Below are 20,012 nucleotides of genomic sequence, written 5' to 3' on the forward strand. Positions count from 1 at the left end.
CCCACCTCTTTACTTATTGAGTGGTCCACTACCACACCACAAACCTAACTCGTGTTCATTCGAACTCGATGACAGCATCTGAACATCTCTTTTGAATAAGCGAGAGAGAGAGAGAGAGAGAGAGAGAAAGAGAAAGTTTATTACAGAATTTTATAAATTTTGTTGTTTTCATTTAAAATTAATCGTTTTGATAAGAATTATAATAGAGATTTTGATCAGATATTTCGGTCTGGATACTTTTAAATCATTTATTCTTTAAATTGACAGAATAAGATTGCAAAGAGATACGGATGTGAATAATTTCTTCATTAACGAGTTTATATATATATATATATAATGAATTTTTAAAAAGATTTTTATAAGATTATTTATTAAGTTGAAATTATATTTTTATTCTTAATTAGTGACGCGATTTGAAAAGTTATATCCTATTTGGTCACAGTAATAATCCGATATTTTATTCCACAACCCATTAGTATTATATTTTTTACCAATGTGAAGATTTAATTTCTAGGCCACGAAAAGCCCGCCTTGGAATAAAAATGCGCGTCGAGAGCTTCCAATTATCAACACTGGCGCTGGTGTAGATCGAACAGGGAAGAAACAATATTACCAAGAACCTGCGTATTTTAAATTAGAAAATTTTAATATTTTTATTCGATTACGGTATCATTTTTTTTACAAATTTTTATAAACACAACTCTTGAATATGTTCTGACATTTTTTTAAATAGTCAAACACTTTGCTTTCCTATTATTAATAGAAATAAATTCTATACACTAACTTTAGGTTTAAACATTGTTTAATTTTACGTTCATGTGGGATTATCGATCTAATATGTTTGAATTATTTTCAAATAATATAGCAAAGCAGTATGGAATAAAAAGTAATATATGTGAGAGAAATATAATAAAATGTATTATATATTATTGTTTTTTTAAATTAAATACAAGTTGAAGAAATAATTAAAAAAGATCATTTTCTGGTACGATAATTTGATCTTTATTTTATCTAATATTTACAATTGCATTTACACAAAATACCTACATTCCTTCTTCCTGCATATTTACATTTAAATTACAATATAATTAAAATATGTTGTACGTTATAGCCAATCCGCGAGCTGTTCCAATTGTCGTCGTACTCTGTAAATAATATTGATAATATCCAAGTCGTGTGTTCTTTTCATAGTCATTTAATAATTAATTATATAAACAGCCAATGATCGTTCTGTTTGAATTTATTTCGTGTAGAAAACGAAAAGAAGTACAAATTTTTTTCTAATATAGTCTTCTTCTGCAGAATTATATCACACTGTCTTTTTCGCAGATTGTTAATCATTTTGCGCTTCTTCTTAAAAACTTTATTATCTGCTTCTCTATAATTGACAGGTCACGAAATGTATAATATTTCGCAGACAACGATACTACCACCGGATAAGAATGACATACATTATCTTACACCATGACCAATACTAATTAGCGAGTGTCGTGAGCACGTGACAATTTCTATACTAAAACGTTTAATGCACAGGAATAACCATATATGTTTTTTTTTTTTTTTTAATTTTGTTTTTTCTCTTTTTTTTGTTTGTTTGTTTGTTTGCTTGCTTGCTTGCTTTCACACCGCTTGTGATGTTAAATTACGTGCTTTAACACATAGTGTGATCAATAAATTATGTGAGCCATCTCGAACGTTCATCTAAAATCTCATATATTGCGAGTGCAGCAATATTGCCCTAAGATGTTGCTCCTTCCTCTTTTCTAAACGTATTTTTACGAAGAACACTTTTTAAGAAAATTACATTAATAATGCATTTTGACGTTAAAACACATTACTATATTGTCTTTCGTATATTGCGCCATATATATTTACTTTAAAGATTTAAAAAAAATATTTTAGAAATCATTATTCAGATTAAAAAATTCTTAGCTTAACAGTAAATTATCGAGTTTATCTATTCGCAAAACTTTACTTATTCAAATCGTTCCTCTAATAATTAAGTCGATTATTATTGCATTGCAATACAAGCGTAAAATGGTTACGCTTTCTTTTTCATTTCTCTTCTTGCTTTTTCTTTTTTTGTGGTTTTGTTTTGCATTGCTTTTTTATGAAAATGCTCTCTTTGCGCATCTCTTTGCGTTTCGATAGAAAAAAAAAAACAAAAAATAAAATGACACGTATATTTATTATTTTTTTAATTTTTTCTTGTTGTAAAAGAACGGTTGTGTATATTTTTTTTTGTAACGTAACTTTGGTGGTTTATACTTAAAAATATAACGACTACGCGACTACAGTGAACCAGCACCGAAACAGATATTTTACTTAGGAAATTATCAAATGTGTGGCTTATTTGTGTGTATGCTTGAGTGTTCGTTTGGTGGTTTGTTTTTTGCAAAAAATGTCGATTAAAGAGGATTACATAGTCATCATCACATAGCTTTACCAATAATACTTTTAGTCTCTTCGGCAAAAGAGTAAATATATATGTATATATGTATACGTATATATTATGAGAATTATCATCATATATGCATAGGCGCGCGTACATGTCTCGTGGCTACGTTTAAAATAAGTTTCTTTTTTTTTTTTTTCCATTTTTTTTTCTTTTTTTTTTTTTTTTTTTTTAAATAGGCGTTATCACGTAAGAGCTTTGAAAAATATATGTGTATATCGCACGCGATAAATAGTTCTCTATTAACGTTTAGGTAATACTCGCGGCATATAACATATAGAATTTGTTTGATAAACTTCCAATAAACAGCTTGTAGTTATTTAATACCGTTTAACCGCATCATCATCACCATCATCATCATCATCATCATCATACAATGTATCAGAGATTCGTGATATTGAATAAAGACAAAGAATGCTTTGATATTTAATTATTATATCTATTCGATTATTCATTTTTTATGAATAACGATGTTGCGTTACGCGAGAGCAGAAGCAGGTAACGAACTGTGTTTCGGTTTGGTTTTATTTAAGAAAACCTTGATGAATCCATTGAAATCAGCGCTGACAAGTACGTGACCACCGCAGCCTTTAGTACGTTGCTCTACTACAGGATCAACTGGTGCATTGTTCATATTTGAATGTCCTATACTTTTGGAATCATCCTTTCCTTCCCATTGCTCCCTCGCTTCTATCTGTTTAATGATACTATCTGGATTTGGTGCAAATACTGCACAAGTAACAACAGCATTGTGAGCTTTTATTCCTTCCCAAAAGTCATTACGATCTCTACGAACACTCGAAAATTTGGAGTAATCGTGATGCGTTTTCCATATGTAAATGCATTGATTTTCTGATCCGCTTACTATGTATTGACCATCCGGACTAAAGCTCGCTTTTATTTGACTGCTTACGTTAACGTATCCCTTGTACTTGCAGGATAAATTTAAATCTCTTAAATCGTACAAACGTATTCGACTATCGTTCGAGGTAACTAGGATCTTGTCCTCGCCAGGCATCGGTTCGATACCACTTATTTTTCGTCCGGTTGAATTCTTTCCTCTCGTCGAACGTACATCTATTTGAGTATGATACTTTAAATGATCAGTGTTATAAAATATACATCGACCGTCGTAAGAGCCAACGACTGCGAATTTGCCATTTTGACAAAAGTTAGCAGCCGTAATTAATTTTGTTTGACCATCTACCTCGTTCCATACAGCTACCTTCTTATCGGGTATATTCCAGAGACGAAGTTTACCATCGAGCGAGCCAGAAAGGAAATATCGATCATCTCGTGGATGAAACACTATCGCTGTTACAAAGTCTATATGCTGAAAGCAACATAAGCATTCCTTTCGTGATATATGCCATAGTCTGACGGTCTTATCCATAGATGACGATAAAACAAAATAGTTCTTCGACCATGAAACGTCTAGTAAATCCGACGTATGTCCTGTATACGTACAGAATGGCTTTGGCATAAATGGACTCTTCGTTCCTTCTATCTCACTGAAGGCACTCGCTACGACGTTAGGATCCTCCATAGATTGCTGAGATACTAAAGATTCTTGAGACGGCGTTGGACTGACCTTCTCCGCGTTATACTTTGTTCTCATATCTTGGAAATAGGAGAATGCATCTCTTAAAACCCAAATTCTTAAAACACGATCCTGTCCGGCAGTACCTAATAATCTACCGCATGCAGAAAATTTCATGCACCAGACTGGACCAACGTGTTCACCACTAAGATCTTGTACATGTTGCAAACAACTGAATTCGTATGGGCCTTTGTGACTATTGGATGCTTTTAATTTGATATATTGTTGTTCCCCAGGGTAAACGTCGTCAACGATATCCATCACATCTTCTTTGTGTCTTGCGTGTGATACTTCCTGAGCGATAGACTTAGCTTTGTCCATCGTTTTCTTAACCGTAGATCCTAAAAATCGTTTTAACTTTTGCGTTCGCTTACGAACTCTACCAACTGAAACATCCTCGTCAGGTGGTATACTCGACATTTTACTATCCACGCTTTCCTCATCACTTTCTTTCTCTTTTTCCAAACTGGAATTACTTATGTACTCCGAGGTAAGTCTCATTATATGTAAAGATAAAGGATTAATGCATTGTGGTAATTTATCTTCGGCTATGCTTAATGGCACTCTTTCTCCTGTATCCAAGTTGAGTACAGTTACTTGTTCTAATATCTCCTGAAATCATATAGTTAAGACAGATATTAGATTTGTTAATTGATTTTTTAAATCGATATTATTAGCATTGATTGTATCGTAATTACCATATCTGTAAGACGTTTTCCTGAATCAGTTCGCGTTCTTACAAACATATTTAATTGTTTCACCATATCTTGATCACCAGCAGATTTTCGTCTTTCTCTAGAACCATGTGGACTAAAGCCAGGAAGTTTATGGGGGCCTAAAGAATATCGACCGATACTGTTGCTCGATATAGATCCCATAGGACTACTACTAGATTTATCACTAGATCGTACGCTAAGTATTTCTGCTTTCATTCGCTCTATTCTTTCTAGTTCTTCGGTCGACGGTCCTTCGGCTTTTGATTTATCTTCATCCTAGAAAAATAAATGATAGTATTCTTAAGATATTACTTATTTTTGCATTAGTACATTGTCTCGTTACTCACTTGTGGCTTCACAACGTATTGTCCTTTGGTCGCAGATCTTATATCAAGAGAATGTTCGAATTCTCTTGTAATAGACTCAATGGTACTTGCTGGACTTGGTAAAGGAGAAGCTGGTACTAAGATTTCTGTGGTAGGTGGCTGAAATTTGTATATTCATGTAAAGAAATGCTTTTGAACGTTAAATTTTACAAAAATTAGATAATAGAGAATTGAGAAAGATTTGTCAAACCATTATGTTCTTACGTATGAATGATAGGCTGCGTATAAAAAGGACTAGAAGGAATTAGGTGTGTAGGTCTATTTGTTGTTCTTTTATATATAGAAGAAAGAAGATATTAAAATATCTTACAGCAAGATCGGTAGGCGTTTGCACTTTAGATTTCTTCTTACGTCTTGGTGGTGCTACAGGCACGTCTACTTTCGTACCATCCTCCAAGACCTTCCCATTATTTTTTGTACTCGCGATGACGTCGGGTTCTTGAAGCATCACAGTCTTGTCACTTTGCGGACGAGAGACATAATCGCATCTACCGTTAACAGAGGATTCCTGAAGGATATCCCCTGATAAGGTAAGGACGCTTGATGACTGAGACAGCTTACCAGACGCAGTATCCTCGTCTTTGTTTTGAGTACTAGCAATGGAGGACATCTGGTTTTCACGAGTAATGACAGTCGATCCAGAACACTGGGCTACACCTGGTGCAAGTATCCCAGAAACATTATCCGTTGGACCAGCTAAAATTCGACCTACTCGGCCTAAAGAAGTCATACTTTGCAGACTGAGAGTATCATGTTCTATTATTCGGAACGGGTGGGTCGTTTTAGAAGGCATTGGATAAACTCCTTCGATGGAAGAAGTTTGACTATCCGGAGGAGAACTATTGACAGGAATATCTTCATCTTCTGTCTGCATGCGTTGTCTCAATTCACGAAATCTCCTTCTACCCACAATCTTATCCGTATGTGTCACCTTTCCATCTTCCTCCTACAATGTTAATAAATTGTTAATTTTTATTATATATCAGAGAGAGAGAGAGATGTTATTTATTAATATAATATTATGTGATACTTACTAAAAGTCTATCCTTGCTGTGTGCTCTTTCCAAAACTACATTATCTTTAATATCAGAAGTTGGTTTAGGGTCTGCAGGTTTGACAAAAACATCATCCACTATTTCTTTAGTAGAATCTGGTATACCCTGAATTTGTATCTCTGCGCTTGTTGAATCACGCTGTCTGACTTTCCTATAATACAATTATTATTACATTAAGCAATGAAATACATTCATGTATAAACATATATATGCAAAGAACCTGTTGTTTCAGTACAGATCATTGACTCATATTTCACAATGTATTTCATATAATTTAAAATATTGACAAGATAAACAAAGGAATAATCTGGAGATGTTTATTATGTAATAAAATAGTTAACTAAAAAGATATTCGTAGAAGTTATTAATACAAAAGATATTAATGAATTGAAATAAAATTGCATGAATGTTAAATAGATTTTAAATGATATGATAAAGAGACGTAGTAAAGTAATAAATAATTACTTCGATACGCGATGGAAAGAATCGTCCTCCGCGTCGAAGAACTCCTCGGAATCGCTGCTTCCAGACATCGTCGTCCTTGGTGAACGATCGCCGTTGACACTCTGGTCAGCATCGGTGGTAAGGTCGCAACGCGCGTCACGCGATCGCGAAGACAGTAGTCGTGAACGTAGAAGGAAGGTAAGAAATTTCAGGACGCAATAGGAAAGAAGGAGACATCATTCAGTTCGCTCTCTGTCTATCTCTCTCGCGAGGATAAAAGAGAATAAGAAGGAGCGAGGATGAGGCGATGCCGATGATTAGAGGAAGCTTACGCGAGAGACGAATGCGAGGGTGAAGCAATGAGTGAGGAACTTACTAGCACGCACACGCGTAGTACATAGGTATTGGTATGCAAATACATATCAAATACATAGGTACTTGTTATACGCACGTCATGTCGTTTGTACAGGGCTAAAATTCCGAGCAGAGCTGGTGATGGAAGCAGCTACAGAGGAGTGAGATGGAGAGGGTAAAAGAGAAAGATAGAAAAAAACAGAGAAAGAGAGAGAGAGAGAGTGAGAGAGTGAGTGAGAGGGATGAAGAGAGAGAGTAAAAACATCCATGTCCAAGTCGAAAAATAAAATCACTAATTTTTTCTAGGGAATTTTTGGAATGCTCTGAAGTTAGTCGAAGTGGCAACCCTGCTAGAGGAAATTCAACGAGAGCGCCATGTCGCTCGAAGCGATATTGCGATTGGTCGAACGAAACGAGTTTCTTAATCTCGAAACTCGTGCCGTTGCCCGCTCGTCGGCATGCCTGCCGCAAAGGAGGCGAACCGTCACACAAAAGCAAGATGGAGGATCTCACAGTCGAAGTATGCGGCGAAAACGGAGCATATTATAAGGTTCGTTCTGTGGAAAGTATAGAAAATGTTGAGAGGAATATGAAGGCCGTTGATAGTACGAGCTACGAGCCGTGAAGAGATTCTAATATAACGTTACGCTCGCTCGTACTTCGCGAAAGCGCGCACCTCAAATGTTCGCGAGGTAACGCGGCTTCTTCCGACGCCATGTCTCGTTTGACAGGGCGTGAATTTTTCCCACGAGTTAACTTTTCGTCTATCGTGATATCCCACGTCTGGATATATACTGGTTAAACTCTTATGTTTAACCGTTTCACCTAGAAACGGATCCTATCTACGCGTTAATGATGGCATTGCCTAACGCGTGCCGCTGTCACGTCCAGTCTCGATCCATGCCACTCGATGCGTTTTCATCATTTTTATTTCATATATATTTACACGATATCCTTTTCATCTTTTTCAGGCCTTTGTCACCGATGTCTTTGACGAAGAAGTTCTGGTAACGTTTGAAAATGAGTAAGTTTCTTCAGCTACTACTTCCAAGCTCTATTACATCTACAATATTATAGAAGGGCTTAGACTACTATCTAGAAAATACATACATACTAGAAATTGCATCATACCAACGTTTTCTATTACCTCGTGCTTTAAAATTCGAAGAAAAAGCTTATTAATCATTTATTTTATTGCTTACCAACGAGATTATTAATGGGAAACTATCACTTTGTATTTCTTAACATGTTCATGTCCATGTTTGGTCATCTCTCTTGCCCATTAATCTTTTGTTTGATGCACTTGCTAAAGCAAAGAAATATTCATTTTTTTTATTCACATTTATATTATTTTTTAATGCTTTTACTTCAGTTTAATCATATTTGTTGCTATAATGGCATATTTACTTGTTAAATAATTAGAATTTTGTTTAAACGTATGCTCTTTATTTCATTATATTTTACAAGTATATTGTTATAATATAAAAAAAGATAAAAATGTGCTATTGCTTTATTTGCGTATTGTACAAGCTAATATTATGCAAAACTTTTGATTTATATTAGTTTAACTACATAGCCAAAAGTTTTAGCATCTTAATAAAAAAGTTCATGCATTTCATATCTTATTTATACTGTGTATCATTTAGTATGACTCAGCATGTTATATGACATTTTAGCTGGCAACCTGAGTCCAAATTCCCTTTTGCTCAAGTAAGATTACCACCAAAAGATGGTATCAAAGCAGATTTTCAAGAGAACCAAGAGATTGAAGTATTTTCTAGATCTAACGAACAAGAAGCATGGGGATGGTGGAAAGCCCTTATCAAGGTTCGTAAACATCTGCATAAGTATATAATAATTTGATTCCGAGTACTTTAAATGTATTTATTATATAGCGTTATGCGATACTATGTAATTCACATTTTTATTATCTTACAGATGATCAAAGGAGGTTTTCTAGTAGTCGAATATTTGGGATGGGATTATACTTATACAGAAATTATAAGTAATGAGCGACTGAGAGTAAAAAACCTCAATCCCCCTATTGACAAAAATACATTTCACAAGATCGAAATTGAAGTACCTGAAGATTTGAGAGAATAGTAAGTAATAGTTTAAAATTATGATATAAAAATTTTATTATCTTTTATATCTAAATTCTAACATTGTCCTACGCATTAATGTAAGTTTATTCTCTTATTGAAAGATAATATGGATAGTATGTAATTTAATTTATTTTATTATAGCGCAAAAATGGACAATGCCCATAAAGAATTTCAAAAAGCTATCGGGGCAGCAGTGTGTCGATATGTACCTGATCGAGGAGTACTGCTGGCCATCTCCCGTCATGAAAATATACATCGTCACAGTACCATGCTCCAAGAAATGCATTTTCGTAATTTATCACAAAAGGTATATATGCTTAGTTTAATATAATCAACTATAATTATTGTTATAATATTTTTGATAAAACGTTTGAATTATCATTGGTGATCATTCATCACACTTTCGTTGTATCATTTTATATACACTTGTTTATAGGTTTTGCTGTTGAAAAGAACAGAAGAAGCAGCTCGCCAACTCGAATCTACGAAACTTCAAACGATGGGGGGGTAAGTCAATGATATAATAATTTATCTCGTAAATTAAAAGTATGAATCTTGTGACATTCATCACCTGCCCTTATCCACATACTGTCCTCATAACCATCCTGTCTGTGGTTTGCATTTACTGGCAGAAATATGTTCACAAGATTTTTAACAGATGGCTATTTTTGCAAGCAGTGTAAGCAATATTTTATTCAATTGACGCTTATTAATTAATTTAATCATTAGTAGGATTAATGGTTAACACTATTAAAGGTCTTATTGCTTTGAAATTAATTTTTATATCGCCGCGCGCGCGTATTACAATATAAATATTAATTCTTACAGAATGATTTGTCTGTAGAGAAATTAGTTAATGTAATCGTTAATTGTTAATTAAATTAAATATTACTTACAACACTGTTTACAAGATTAATTATATCATATAACTTTATAGATATACAAAAAAAGGCACATTATTACTCATTTTTCATGTACTAATGCAATCTCATTTATCTTTCATTAGTACCATAACTGTAAATAGCACGCATAAAACATATAAGCAAAGTACAATAAGGAAATCGATGTGGAGTGTAATTTATTGCATTAACAATTTTACACATAAGCATGTTTCTTTGATAATGTATAATAAAAAGAAAACAATTCTTTTTATTGCAAAAAAAATTCTTAAAGAAACATGTTTCTTAGTGCAGTATCATTAGTTTTGATTTTCGATTATAAACGAAGTTAATTTACTTCGATGGCTTGATGCATCCCTGTCCAATTATAACATCCAGTAGGATAAAGTGATCGCAAGAAGTTATTTCCAACGTTTTGAAAAATTTTGATTTATAGTAGACCACATTGTAGGAACAATTATTTAAGAAAACTGACCAAATTCTTTAAGTATAACTCATATTGTTTTGTACTACATTTCAATGGCATTAAATTAACAAATTTCTTTCCATACCGTTTGGCAACATATATTTAAGTTTTTAATTAATTTAATTTAAATGCGACACGGAGATAAAAATATTGAGTTGATTTTCAAAGATTTTTGCTGCAGCCATAATTCATGCAGTAAGCTGTTTCCTCCCATTGATCATAGTTGAGTAAGTATACCAAAATAAAATGCCAAAATATTTAATAATTTGATGCAGGTATGTGTGAGTTGACTTTTGTCTAATATAATATAATATAGATAATTCAGTAGATCAGAGTTGGAAACAAGAAATGACACACCCATTTATATTCTTTATGAAGGAACAAACAGACAGAATGGAAGGGACATAGGGTAGGGCCATCTAATATAGAGATTTCACTGAGCTACACCAGAGTTTCTTTCTCATTTCAGCAAGTTTAGATCTTCAAACTTTATATATCAGCGTGTCTCAGACTTTGAGGCAGGAGTGAGAACAAATTCAAGGTGAGATCACAGCAGCGTGGTTTAGATATAAGTTAGCTTACTGTATGACAAGCTACACAGCTGTATTTTCCCATTGAAAGATAAAATTACACTATAAATATGCATGCTTCGGCGTTGTGTAGTTCTTTCACAGAGATCATATGCTTTTCAAATACACTGATACAAGATCTATATATATATATTTATATTATTTATATTCTTTTATTTTTTTTTATTATGTGCTCTGTAGTCAATTTTGAGTGATTGTGTAAAATAGTTAACCGATACATAAGCGTGTAGCTGTGATCAATTTTTTTTAGTTACAATCTTTATCTTTAAAGTCAAGTAGAATTTTAAGTTCATGGATTTATCTTTTAAAAGGAAGCATTAAACCTTGGCCTGCCGATGTTTGAGAAACACTGATATATTCCATGTTTTGCACATATGTATTTAAATAAATGGTGGCTCTATCCTATGCTGATACATGACGCGAATATACACATGGTACCACATACTGTATATTATCTTATAAATAAAGGACATTTCCTCCAATGATCCTCCAATGATCAACAATGTTAATCAATATAAATTTATATGTGGTAACTACTTTTATCAAAATTTCTTGTAGCCAAATTTTAACATAACTTCATCATCTCTTCCTTCAATTCATACACCCTCAACATTTCATTATGTGTATTCCATATATATATATAAATATATTATTATAATATCATGATTTTTAATATTACAGTTATAATTGACTTTGCATGCCAATTCGATGATTTTGAAATGCATAATTTAGTGTCAATATACTCATTTTTGTCAATCATTTGAACATCAATATTTATGCACTTCAATTTCTTTATTTTACAGTAAATGTTAATTTATGTATGTTCATCTTGCATGATTATTTTTTTGCATTACTATACATATTCAGATAAACTTTCGGTAAAATAAGAAAATATTATTCTCTTACATGATGTATTTATTGTGGAAAGTTATTCACTCGAATCTGCCAAAATGCAAGCCACAGTTAAAAGAAAAGAAAAGAAAATATATTTTATAAAAAAAACATGTCGCATTTGGCATGTTATGATATATGAATATATAAATATATATGTATTTATATATACATACATCTTATTTTATATATTTACTGATATATATAGTTAAGGCATGTTACTTTCTGTGTGATACGATCATTATTATCATATTATAATATTGGAGAGTTTAAAACATCAGTTAGAGATCATTTAATATAACATTAAATAATTAATTATCAACGGTACGTGACATTGGCACATAATCATAATTTCATTTTATATTTCACATAGGATAAATCAATCGATTATAATTATTAATTTAGGAGACCTTAAATTTGTTACATGGAAAAACCACATGTTATCTTTCCTTATCATCTCCTAATTTTTTTTTTTTTTATAGATATAGTGATTTCTGATATCTACACAGTGATATTCAAATGCAAATTGTTACGATAAATATTTTGATGTTTGTAGATACACAGATGAATTTAATGTTCGAGAAGACCTCATGGGACTAGCTATCGGTGCTCATGGTGCAAATATACAACAAGCAAGAAAAGTAGATGGAATAACAAATATAGAACTGGAAGAAAATTCTTGCACATTTAAAATATATGGAGAGGTAAAGATTTAAATATATTAAATAAACAATTTGTTCTCTCAAGTTTGTAATTTTACTTTGATAAAGCTGTTGCATTGTCATATTCATTTCAATACAATCAGATATGTTTGATTATGATTGCACGTTAACAGAAATTGATATATAAATCCTTTTTTTTTTTTTCATTCTAGACACACGAAGCTGTCAAAAAAGCTCGTTCAATGTTGGAATATAGCGAAGAGTCCATTCAAGTTCCACGCGTGTTGGTAGGAAAAGTAATTGGCAAAAATGGTCGCATTATACAAGAAATTGTGGACAAAAGTGGTGTAGTAAGTATTATTTTTATTAATTTTTTTTGTTATAAATTTATATTGGTAAGTTTTTAACTTTAATTAATTGCTTGAAATTAAAAACTGAAAGTAATATTAAATATGCTTGGTTGCATTAATTTTCATTTTCAGTTGATATTCTAATCGTATTATGGTCAGTTCTGTTTATGTAGTATAGGGACAGTATATCATAGACCCTCCTCATCTATTGGTGTATCTACATTTTTATTCTGCAGGGTATACACAATCATAATTTATATTCACTTATTAAAGTTTGTCCCGCAAACAAAACTAATTCATTTTATAAAATGTGGAATCTCTATGCATTATTAGTTTCAGTTTAACAGCCCTCAGAAAATTGGCAAAATCGATATATGTTTCAATTGAAAATGGAAGTTATAAATTAACATAGAGTTACGTTGTATTTGATATACGTGCATTGTTTGTTCTCGGTAGATAACAACTGGCTCGAGTGGGAATACTCACACTGATAGAGTAAGTATATTACATTATATTGTTTGTGGAATTATTTCATCTGGTTCATTGTATCAATTGAATATGTTTGAAAGCACTTACACATCTTACATGAACCACTCGGGCCAGTTTTACTTTTTCAATAAACACATCTTTGTGATTTATCAATATTAAATAATCACCTGCCGGAAAGATATCGTTAATCATATTGCATTATAAGTAAAAATTGTTTAATTTAATGAATATGCCTCTTTTTCTCTCTCTTTCTTACATTATTATGATTATTATACATCATCTGTTTTCTTATTTTATACAAATGAATGTATGCAATAACTATGAAGCAAAATCTCATAGTATATATAGGGTCTTTGATAATGCCAAATAGTAATCAATCTATATATGTGAACACATATCTTTATTTGCCAAAGTATATCTCTTATAACTTATAGGAAACATATTACAACATTATATGAAATATTGTTGTGACAATTAATTCATTAGTTAAATATTTTTTAAATATTTATCTCGTTTCAACTTTAGTATATCAAATCTTTCGCATAATAGAGTATTTACTTTAAAGAAAAAATATATGCCACAAGGCTTTTCGTTTTTCTATGTCAATCAGCAAAGTTTATTACGGTGTGGTTACAAAATGTAGAGCTGTTATTACAATGTTATTAATGCAAAAATAACAGCCTACATTATACTGCATATTTAGATAAATTTTACAGACTGATCAACATTTCAATTGACGGAAATAATAAACAACGATGACTGAAAACGGATGGTATGGATATGAAATAGAATTACAATCTGTATCGGTAAAGCTAACTTTTAATGGTGTTTAGGATTTATGCTAAGACAATATACATTTCAGGTACGGGTGAAAATAGAAGGCGACAACGAACCGCAACCGACGATCCCACGAGAAGAAGGCCAAGTACCATTTGTCTTTGTTGGAACAGTTGAGAGCATTGCGAATGCCAAACTTTTGTTGGAGTATCATTTGGCACACTTAAAGGTATATTCGTATATTTATTGTTATCCTTTATGATAAACATACGAAAGATATACATTATATACAGAACTATATGTTAAAAAAGTTAACATAAATATATCTAAATAATCTTTAATGTAAAACTATGGGTATTTGATTTTCTAGGAAGTAGAACAGCTACGACAAGAAAAACTAGAAATTGATCAGCAATTAAGAAGCATGCATGGCTCAACAACTGGACCAATGCCTAACTTTCCACCAACAAGGCGAGGAATGGTTACTGGGCCCGAAGAGGGTGGTAGTGGTCGTGGTGGACGAGGTGGCCAATCTAGAGGACGGGGAAGGGGTAGGGCCCCTGCCAGACATAATGCCGGTAATGCTATTACTGATTACATCAACAATATAGAAAACACGCATAAACGTGACGGCAGAGTTCGTGGTGGATCTGATAATAGAGACATTAACAATAGAAATCATCTCATTACTAAGTAACAAACAATTCGATCTTTATTACTGCTTTGTGATAATATGCCGAATTTTATTACATTAGACTATTTCATTATAAGCTTTACTTACGATGCATTCTTCGTCAATGTATGTGTTAATTATCTGGCCTCTCTATAAGTATTAATTTAAAATGAAAACATGTGATTTAAAGAACTATACACTGTATCAGAGAATTGTTTTTAAATATCACGAAAATTGTTACGATTTAATTACACATTTTGGAATAATTTTTACAATTATACATTGTACAGCAATAATATCTTAGAGAGTAGGATTGTTTTGGATCACTATATATATAGATAAAGTTCTAACGAAATCCTTGTTATTGTAGTACTTAGCTTACGTTCTTATTCTTTATAGTAACTACTTATTGTTAGCATAAGTAAAATAATGTAATTATTCAATTTTTATTCATACTTTTTTACCTACTGATCTATATAACGTCATAAATACGAGTGCAAAGCATATTAAACTTTGCTTTCACTTTTCTGTTATTTAATTCGAATGTTTTTACACTTGTTACGAACTGAATAGATGGAAGAATTATGTTCTTCAATTTTTACATGTCCATATTCTTAGGAAGCAAATACATTACATCTCTTTCTCTCTTTCTCTTTCTGCACATTTTATGCAGTTGTAATTAGAAATATTTCAAATCTGTATCTATATAATAATAGTAAGCATTTTTACCATTTTTACAAGATCAATACCAAATAAGACTGTACTCTAAGAACACATTTGTTATAATATCTTTCAAAAGATTCATTATTATAAACTGACTTCACCACATGTACGATGATGGCACGTATAAATTTACTTCACAATTACAATTTATTTCATATACATATAAATATTATATAATACAAAAATATTTTTGAAAATAATATGAAAGTATTATCATAATATTGGACAATAATATGTATTTATGTACTAATCATGCTGTCGTTACATTGCCTTGTTTAAATATCTAATTGTTTAATTAAACACGTTGCGAATTTAGGATAAAATCACAGTATGACTAATTTTGTTAATTTTGTATTATGATCATATTTATCTAATATCTAAATAAAACTTATCTTGGACATAAACATACTGTGCATAAAATTAATTATTACAATCCAAGTTAATAAAAGGATTGATTAAATGAACTCATTTTTGTCTCACGATTGTTAATTCGTTAATTTAGTATACAAAAAAAATTCAATGTATGTTTCGTTCAGTAATAAGTTTTATTTCTTTCTATCGATCATTAAAACTTTTAATTTGAGTTGGGATTTAATTTCTTATTTTAATAATATTATAAATGATCTTTGTATGAGGTTTTGATAATTTTGTTCTTTTTATTTCCACATTGTTTCATAGTTTTAATTTTGTTTCTTTTGTAGGATCACGTCGTGACACCTTAGACGGTAATGAAGATCGTGTACGAGACCTTCCACCAAGAGGTGGTCATCAAGGTGGTGCAGGAAATTCAGGGTACATGGGCGGCAGACAAGGTCGCCCACCGGTTCAACGTAGAGATCGTAGAGACGAACGTCGTCGAACGACGGACGACGAAGACACTGTTCTTGATAGTCAAGACGTTTCGAGCATTGATAGAGGTAAAATTGTTCTTTAAATCGTGTATAAAAGAGAGAAGATGAGAGAAAGTGAAAGAAAGTGAGAGAAAGTGAGAGAAAATGAGAAAAAATCGCTCCGTCCTAAAGAATATACTCATCATACATAATTGATCACGTAATACTTCGGAAATGTAGCATGAAACACGGTACAAACATTTGTGACCATCTAACACTAATTCTTTTTCTTTTTTATTCATGAAATAATAATTACTAATACATATCTATAAATATATATTTATATATGCAATTAATGACTTGTGCAAGCTAGAGTGCAGCTTTGTTCTTGTATTGTCATCCTTTTTTTGTCTGAATATATTAGATAAATTAGAATAAATGTTCTTTACCTTATTGCTAAAGATGGTCACAATGGTTTGTATATATAGAATCGGTGTCGAGTATGGAGGGAGGTACGAAAGTGATCAGACGAAGACGAGCACGACGATCTCGACAGAGAAGTTATACGCCAACTAATAGTGATAAAGGTAAATGAATATTTGTGTTTCATTAATTTCACGATGTTTTTAGGACGATCGATCGGTTTTTTCTCAAAGAAAATGAAAGAAAGAAAGAGATAGAAAAAGATGATAATAATAATAATAATAATATTATTAATTTTAATTATACCGTTGTTGATAATAATATAGTCAGTGTTAAAATCTACATTTGTTCAGGCAGTAATGCCGGACCAGGTGACCAATCAACAATAACAAATAAGGAAGGAACACCTGCAAATGATGTATCTGTGGCGAACAATAGTTCTCAAGGTTCTAAAGGTCATCCTCGACATCGTCCTCCACGAATGCAATTGAGCAACAAGCCTAAGGAAGCTCTGGTGAACGGTACCAGTGGCTAAACGACCATAATGGTTAACCGTAACAGCTGCTACTTACGTATAACACTACACCTGATGATGAGCTATTAACACCCAGCACGTAACATGACGTATACCTACGCAAGGACTTCACGATTATGGATCGCGACATGATTAGTCTACGCTCGTTGTTAAGACTGTTTGCTACCGATAAGAATATGACAGTTGTTTAAGAAATGGTCATTCTCCTTAAACACATTTAAGGACACATATTAATATCCATGCATGGTTTAGTTTAATGATAGTGATTATGCTATCATGTTTGATATACGGATACATTCATTGGGAGGTAGTAGCAGCACAATTTGGTAAAAAGGGTTCCCTGATTGTGAAACTGTGCCTCATTTTTATACCGAGCTCCTAACTTACATGACAGTGCTTTGGGTGTACTTTATAAAGTATCTCCATTGGCACTCGTTAATGTTTAACGATCCAATAATAGGCTGGATATTCGCGGCTCGTACGTCAATTACCAATTTGATTGAATTTCACCTAGATATGCCGTTAAGCTTTAACGAATGCATCCAATAATTAAAACCCTCTTTTTCTTCTTTTTTTTTTTAATATCTTTGATTTTAGTTTATTATATTATCATAATTGTCATTATTAGTTGTTAATTAAAGCATTTATAAATTGATAAGAGATAGATCATAATGATATTTTGGATTATTAATTATTCGTCTGCATTCTTAAAATGATCAACTGAACAAGGAGAGAAAATTTCATTTTACTGGATAATGTTTTACAGTTTAAGAGGACAAATAAAATAAAATAAAATAATACGAAATGAATATTGCTGATGATTTTGTTGTGTTGTTTGAATATGTTATATTTTTATACGTGAAGACTAATAGAAGAACGAATTAAACATGAATTTAATGATTTGTGACAATATAATATTCAAACTGTTCATCAAATATTCATTTTTTTAAAGTTACGCATAGTTGATTGTAACAAGTTTATATTATTCTTTTATATTAGCACAATTAAATTCTAACGAATCATTTAAATATTATACTTTATTTTCTAGATGTCTTAAAAATATAGAACAAAAAAAAAAACAAAAAAAAAAAGGTATACTAATTCAACGAAAAATAATAATAGAAGTGTAAAATTGTTAATCATAGTAATTAGAAAATATTTTCATATTATATACAGTTTGCTGAGAATATTCTTCTGAACTGTAAAACTGCCATGAATGAAAAAAAAAAAGAAAAAGAAAAAAGAAAGAAAGAATCTTTTTTGTCCTTCGTATCTACATTTTAATAGACGATTCATTAATTTTTACGGATAGAACTTGTAATAACATTTAACGAATGAATTTGTACCACTAATTAAGTTGCTTAGCGTCATAACTGGGATGAAATTTAATGAGATACAAGAAAAAGTGGATTTCGTTGTTAAATTTACAATGGTGGGCGGCAGCTGTAAGAAATCCTGGTTCTAAGGTGTTCCCAATGATGTTCCTTCTATTACTTCACAAGATTTGAGTTTTTTTTCTTTTTCTTCTTGGTTTACGGTTATTAATAGAGTTGTAAACGACACTAGATTTTTATGTTTCAATACTGAGTGTTGATTAATAATACCACGATGAATGCTAAAATGACTTCTTTGATTATATGGGAAAACACAAACGGGTGTGCACAAGGAATTAGACTTTTATTTCTGAGTACACTTCTTTACGTGGATTTAGCTTTTTTTTTTACTACAGTATAAGCATGCTATATCAAGTATTAGAATTTGATACGAAGTTCATTTCTGCATTGTTTCGTATGATTTAAAAAGAAAGTAAACGTATACTTAGTAATACCAATGTATGATGTGCCAGAGAGAGGGAATGATACATGTTTTATGATATCTAGCTGAAGTGCAGACTTAGCGCATACCTTTATTACTATAATACTACTTAGTCGAAATGTGGATGTCTGAAAAAAAAAAGAAAAAAAAAAATAAACTGGCTTTACTATACTAAGCTATAAAATAGATATGATTGACTGTTTTAAATTGATTATCAGTGATATTCAAGATTCAGTTATCAATTTAAAACAGCTATCTCTTCTTCCGGATATGACAACTAATCGGACGTGTCTCATGGATTTTGCAAAAAACGCATGGCGGTTGATGCAACACATTGACACCTAACAAAACAGCTGCCATATAATCTGAATATTTTTATGGCAGCCCAAAAACTGAGATATCCTCCAACTTGCTTGTTTCAGATACATTTGTATTGATTGCAATTTGTGCATAATTTAAGAATAAAACATTTCTGTACATAGACTGCTCATTAGTACATTGAACAAAACAAAACAAACAAAGAACAAAACAAAACGAACATAAACCGAAATTTTGGTGACCTCTCCTTAATTAAAAAAAAAAAAAAAAAATTATTATATCTCCAACGAACGCCAATCCTTTTTATCCATTAACATTTTTTCTTAATATGTGTATGCGTATTAGAATCGAAGTAAAATATCATTTGGAAGTGTTGATGTGTAAAATACTTGACAAAAACATCAATTTTATAATAATAACTTATGTAAATAATTGTTTGCGCTAATTTCATTCTTA

The 20,012-nt window shown here is 31.7% G+C and overlaps 2 protein-coding genes across 10 annotated transcripts; one reads left to right on the forward strand and one right to left on the reverse strand.

Moving 5' to 3' along the window:
• Positions 1-985: 985 nt before the first annotated feature.
• Positions 986-7,231, reverse strand: LOC106786297 (WD repeat-containing protein 44). Of its 3 annotated transcripts, none has more exons than XM_014747508.1 (7): positions 6,678-7,231; positions 6,192-6,363; positions 5,890-6,103; positions 5,468-5,814; positions 5,119-5,256; positions 4,754-5,047; positions 986-4,667 (listed from the first exon to the last, which is right to left on the reverse strand). In XM_014747508.1, the coding sequence occupies exons 1-7, from the start codon at positions 6,743-6,745 to the stop codon at positions 2,934-2,936; spliced, it is 2,967 nt and encodes a 988-aa protein (XP_014602994.1). In that variant the 5' UTR covers positions 6,746-7,231; the 3' UTR covers positions 986-2,933. The 3 variants fall into 3 exon arrangements, with proteins under 3 accessions (XP_014602994.1, XP_014602995.1, XP_014602992.1); XM_014747509.1 differs by having other exon boundaries at positions 5,468-5,595; positions 5,719-6,103; positions 6,678-7,230; XM_014747506.1 differs by having other exon boundaries at positions 5,468-6,103; positions 6,678-7,230.
• Positions 7,232-7,366: 135 nt separating this feature from the next.
• Positions 7,367-19,913, forward strand: LOC106786299 (fragile X mental retardation syndrome-related protein 1). Of its 7 annotated transcripts, none has more exons than XM_014747516.1 (15): positions 7,367-7,560; positions 7,982-8,034; positions 8,687-8,837; positions 8,949-9,112; positions 9,257-9,422; positions 9,552-9,622; positions 10,950-11,021; positions 12,518-12,665; positions 12,836-12,973; positions 13,430-13,468; positions 14,325-14,468; positions 14,610-14,817; positions 16,337-16,552; positions 16,954-17,052; positions 17,242-19,913. In XM_014747516.1, exons 1-15 carry the CDS (start codon positions 7,510-7,512, stop codon positions 17,421-17,423), a joined length of 1,902 nt encoding a protein of 633 aa, XP_014603002.1. In that variant the 5' UTR covers positions 7,367-7,509; the 3' UTR covers positions 17,424-19,913. The 7 variants fall into 7 exon arrangements, with proteins under 7 accessions (XP_014603002.1, XP_014603004.1, XP_014603000.1 ...); XM_014747514.1 differs by having other exon boundaries at positions 7,450-7,560; positions 17,246-17,364; XM_014747518.1 differs by lacking the exon at positions 13,430-13,468 and having other exon boundaries at positions 7,415-7,560.
• The last annotated feature ends 99 nt before the right edge of the window (positions 19,914-20,012 follow it).

Source organism: Polistes canadensis, unplaced genomic scaffold (assembly GCF_001313835.1).
Source record: "Polistes canadensis isolate GaletaPanama2010 unplaced genomic scaffold, ASM131383v1 scaffold_71, whole genome shotgun sequence".
Taxonomy (NCBI): domain Eukaryota; kingdom Metazoa; phylum Arthropoda; class Insecta; order Hymenoptera; family Vespidae; genus Polistes; species Polistes canadensis.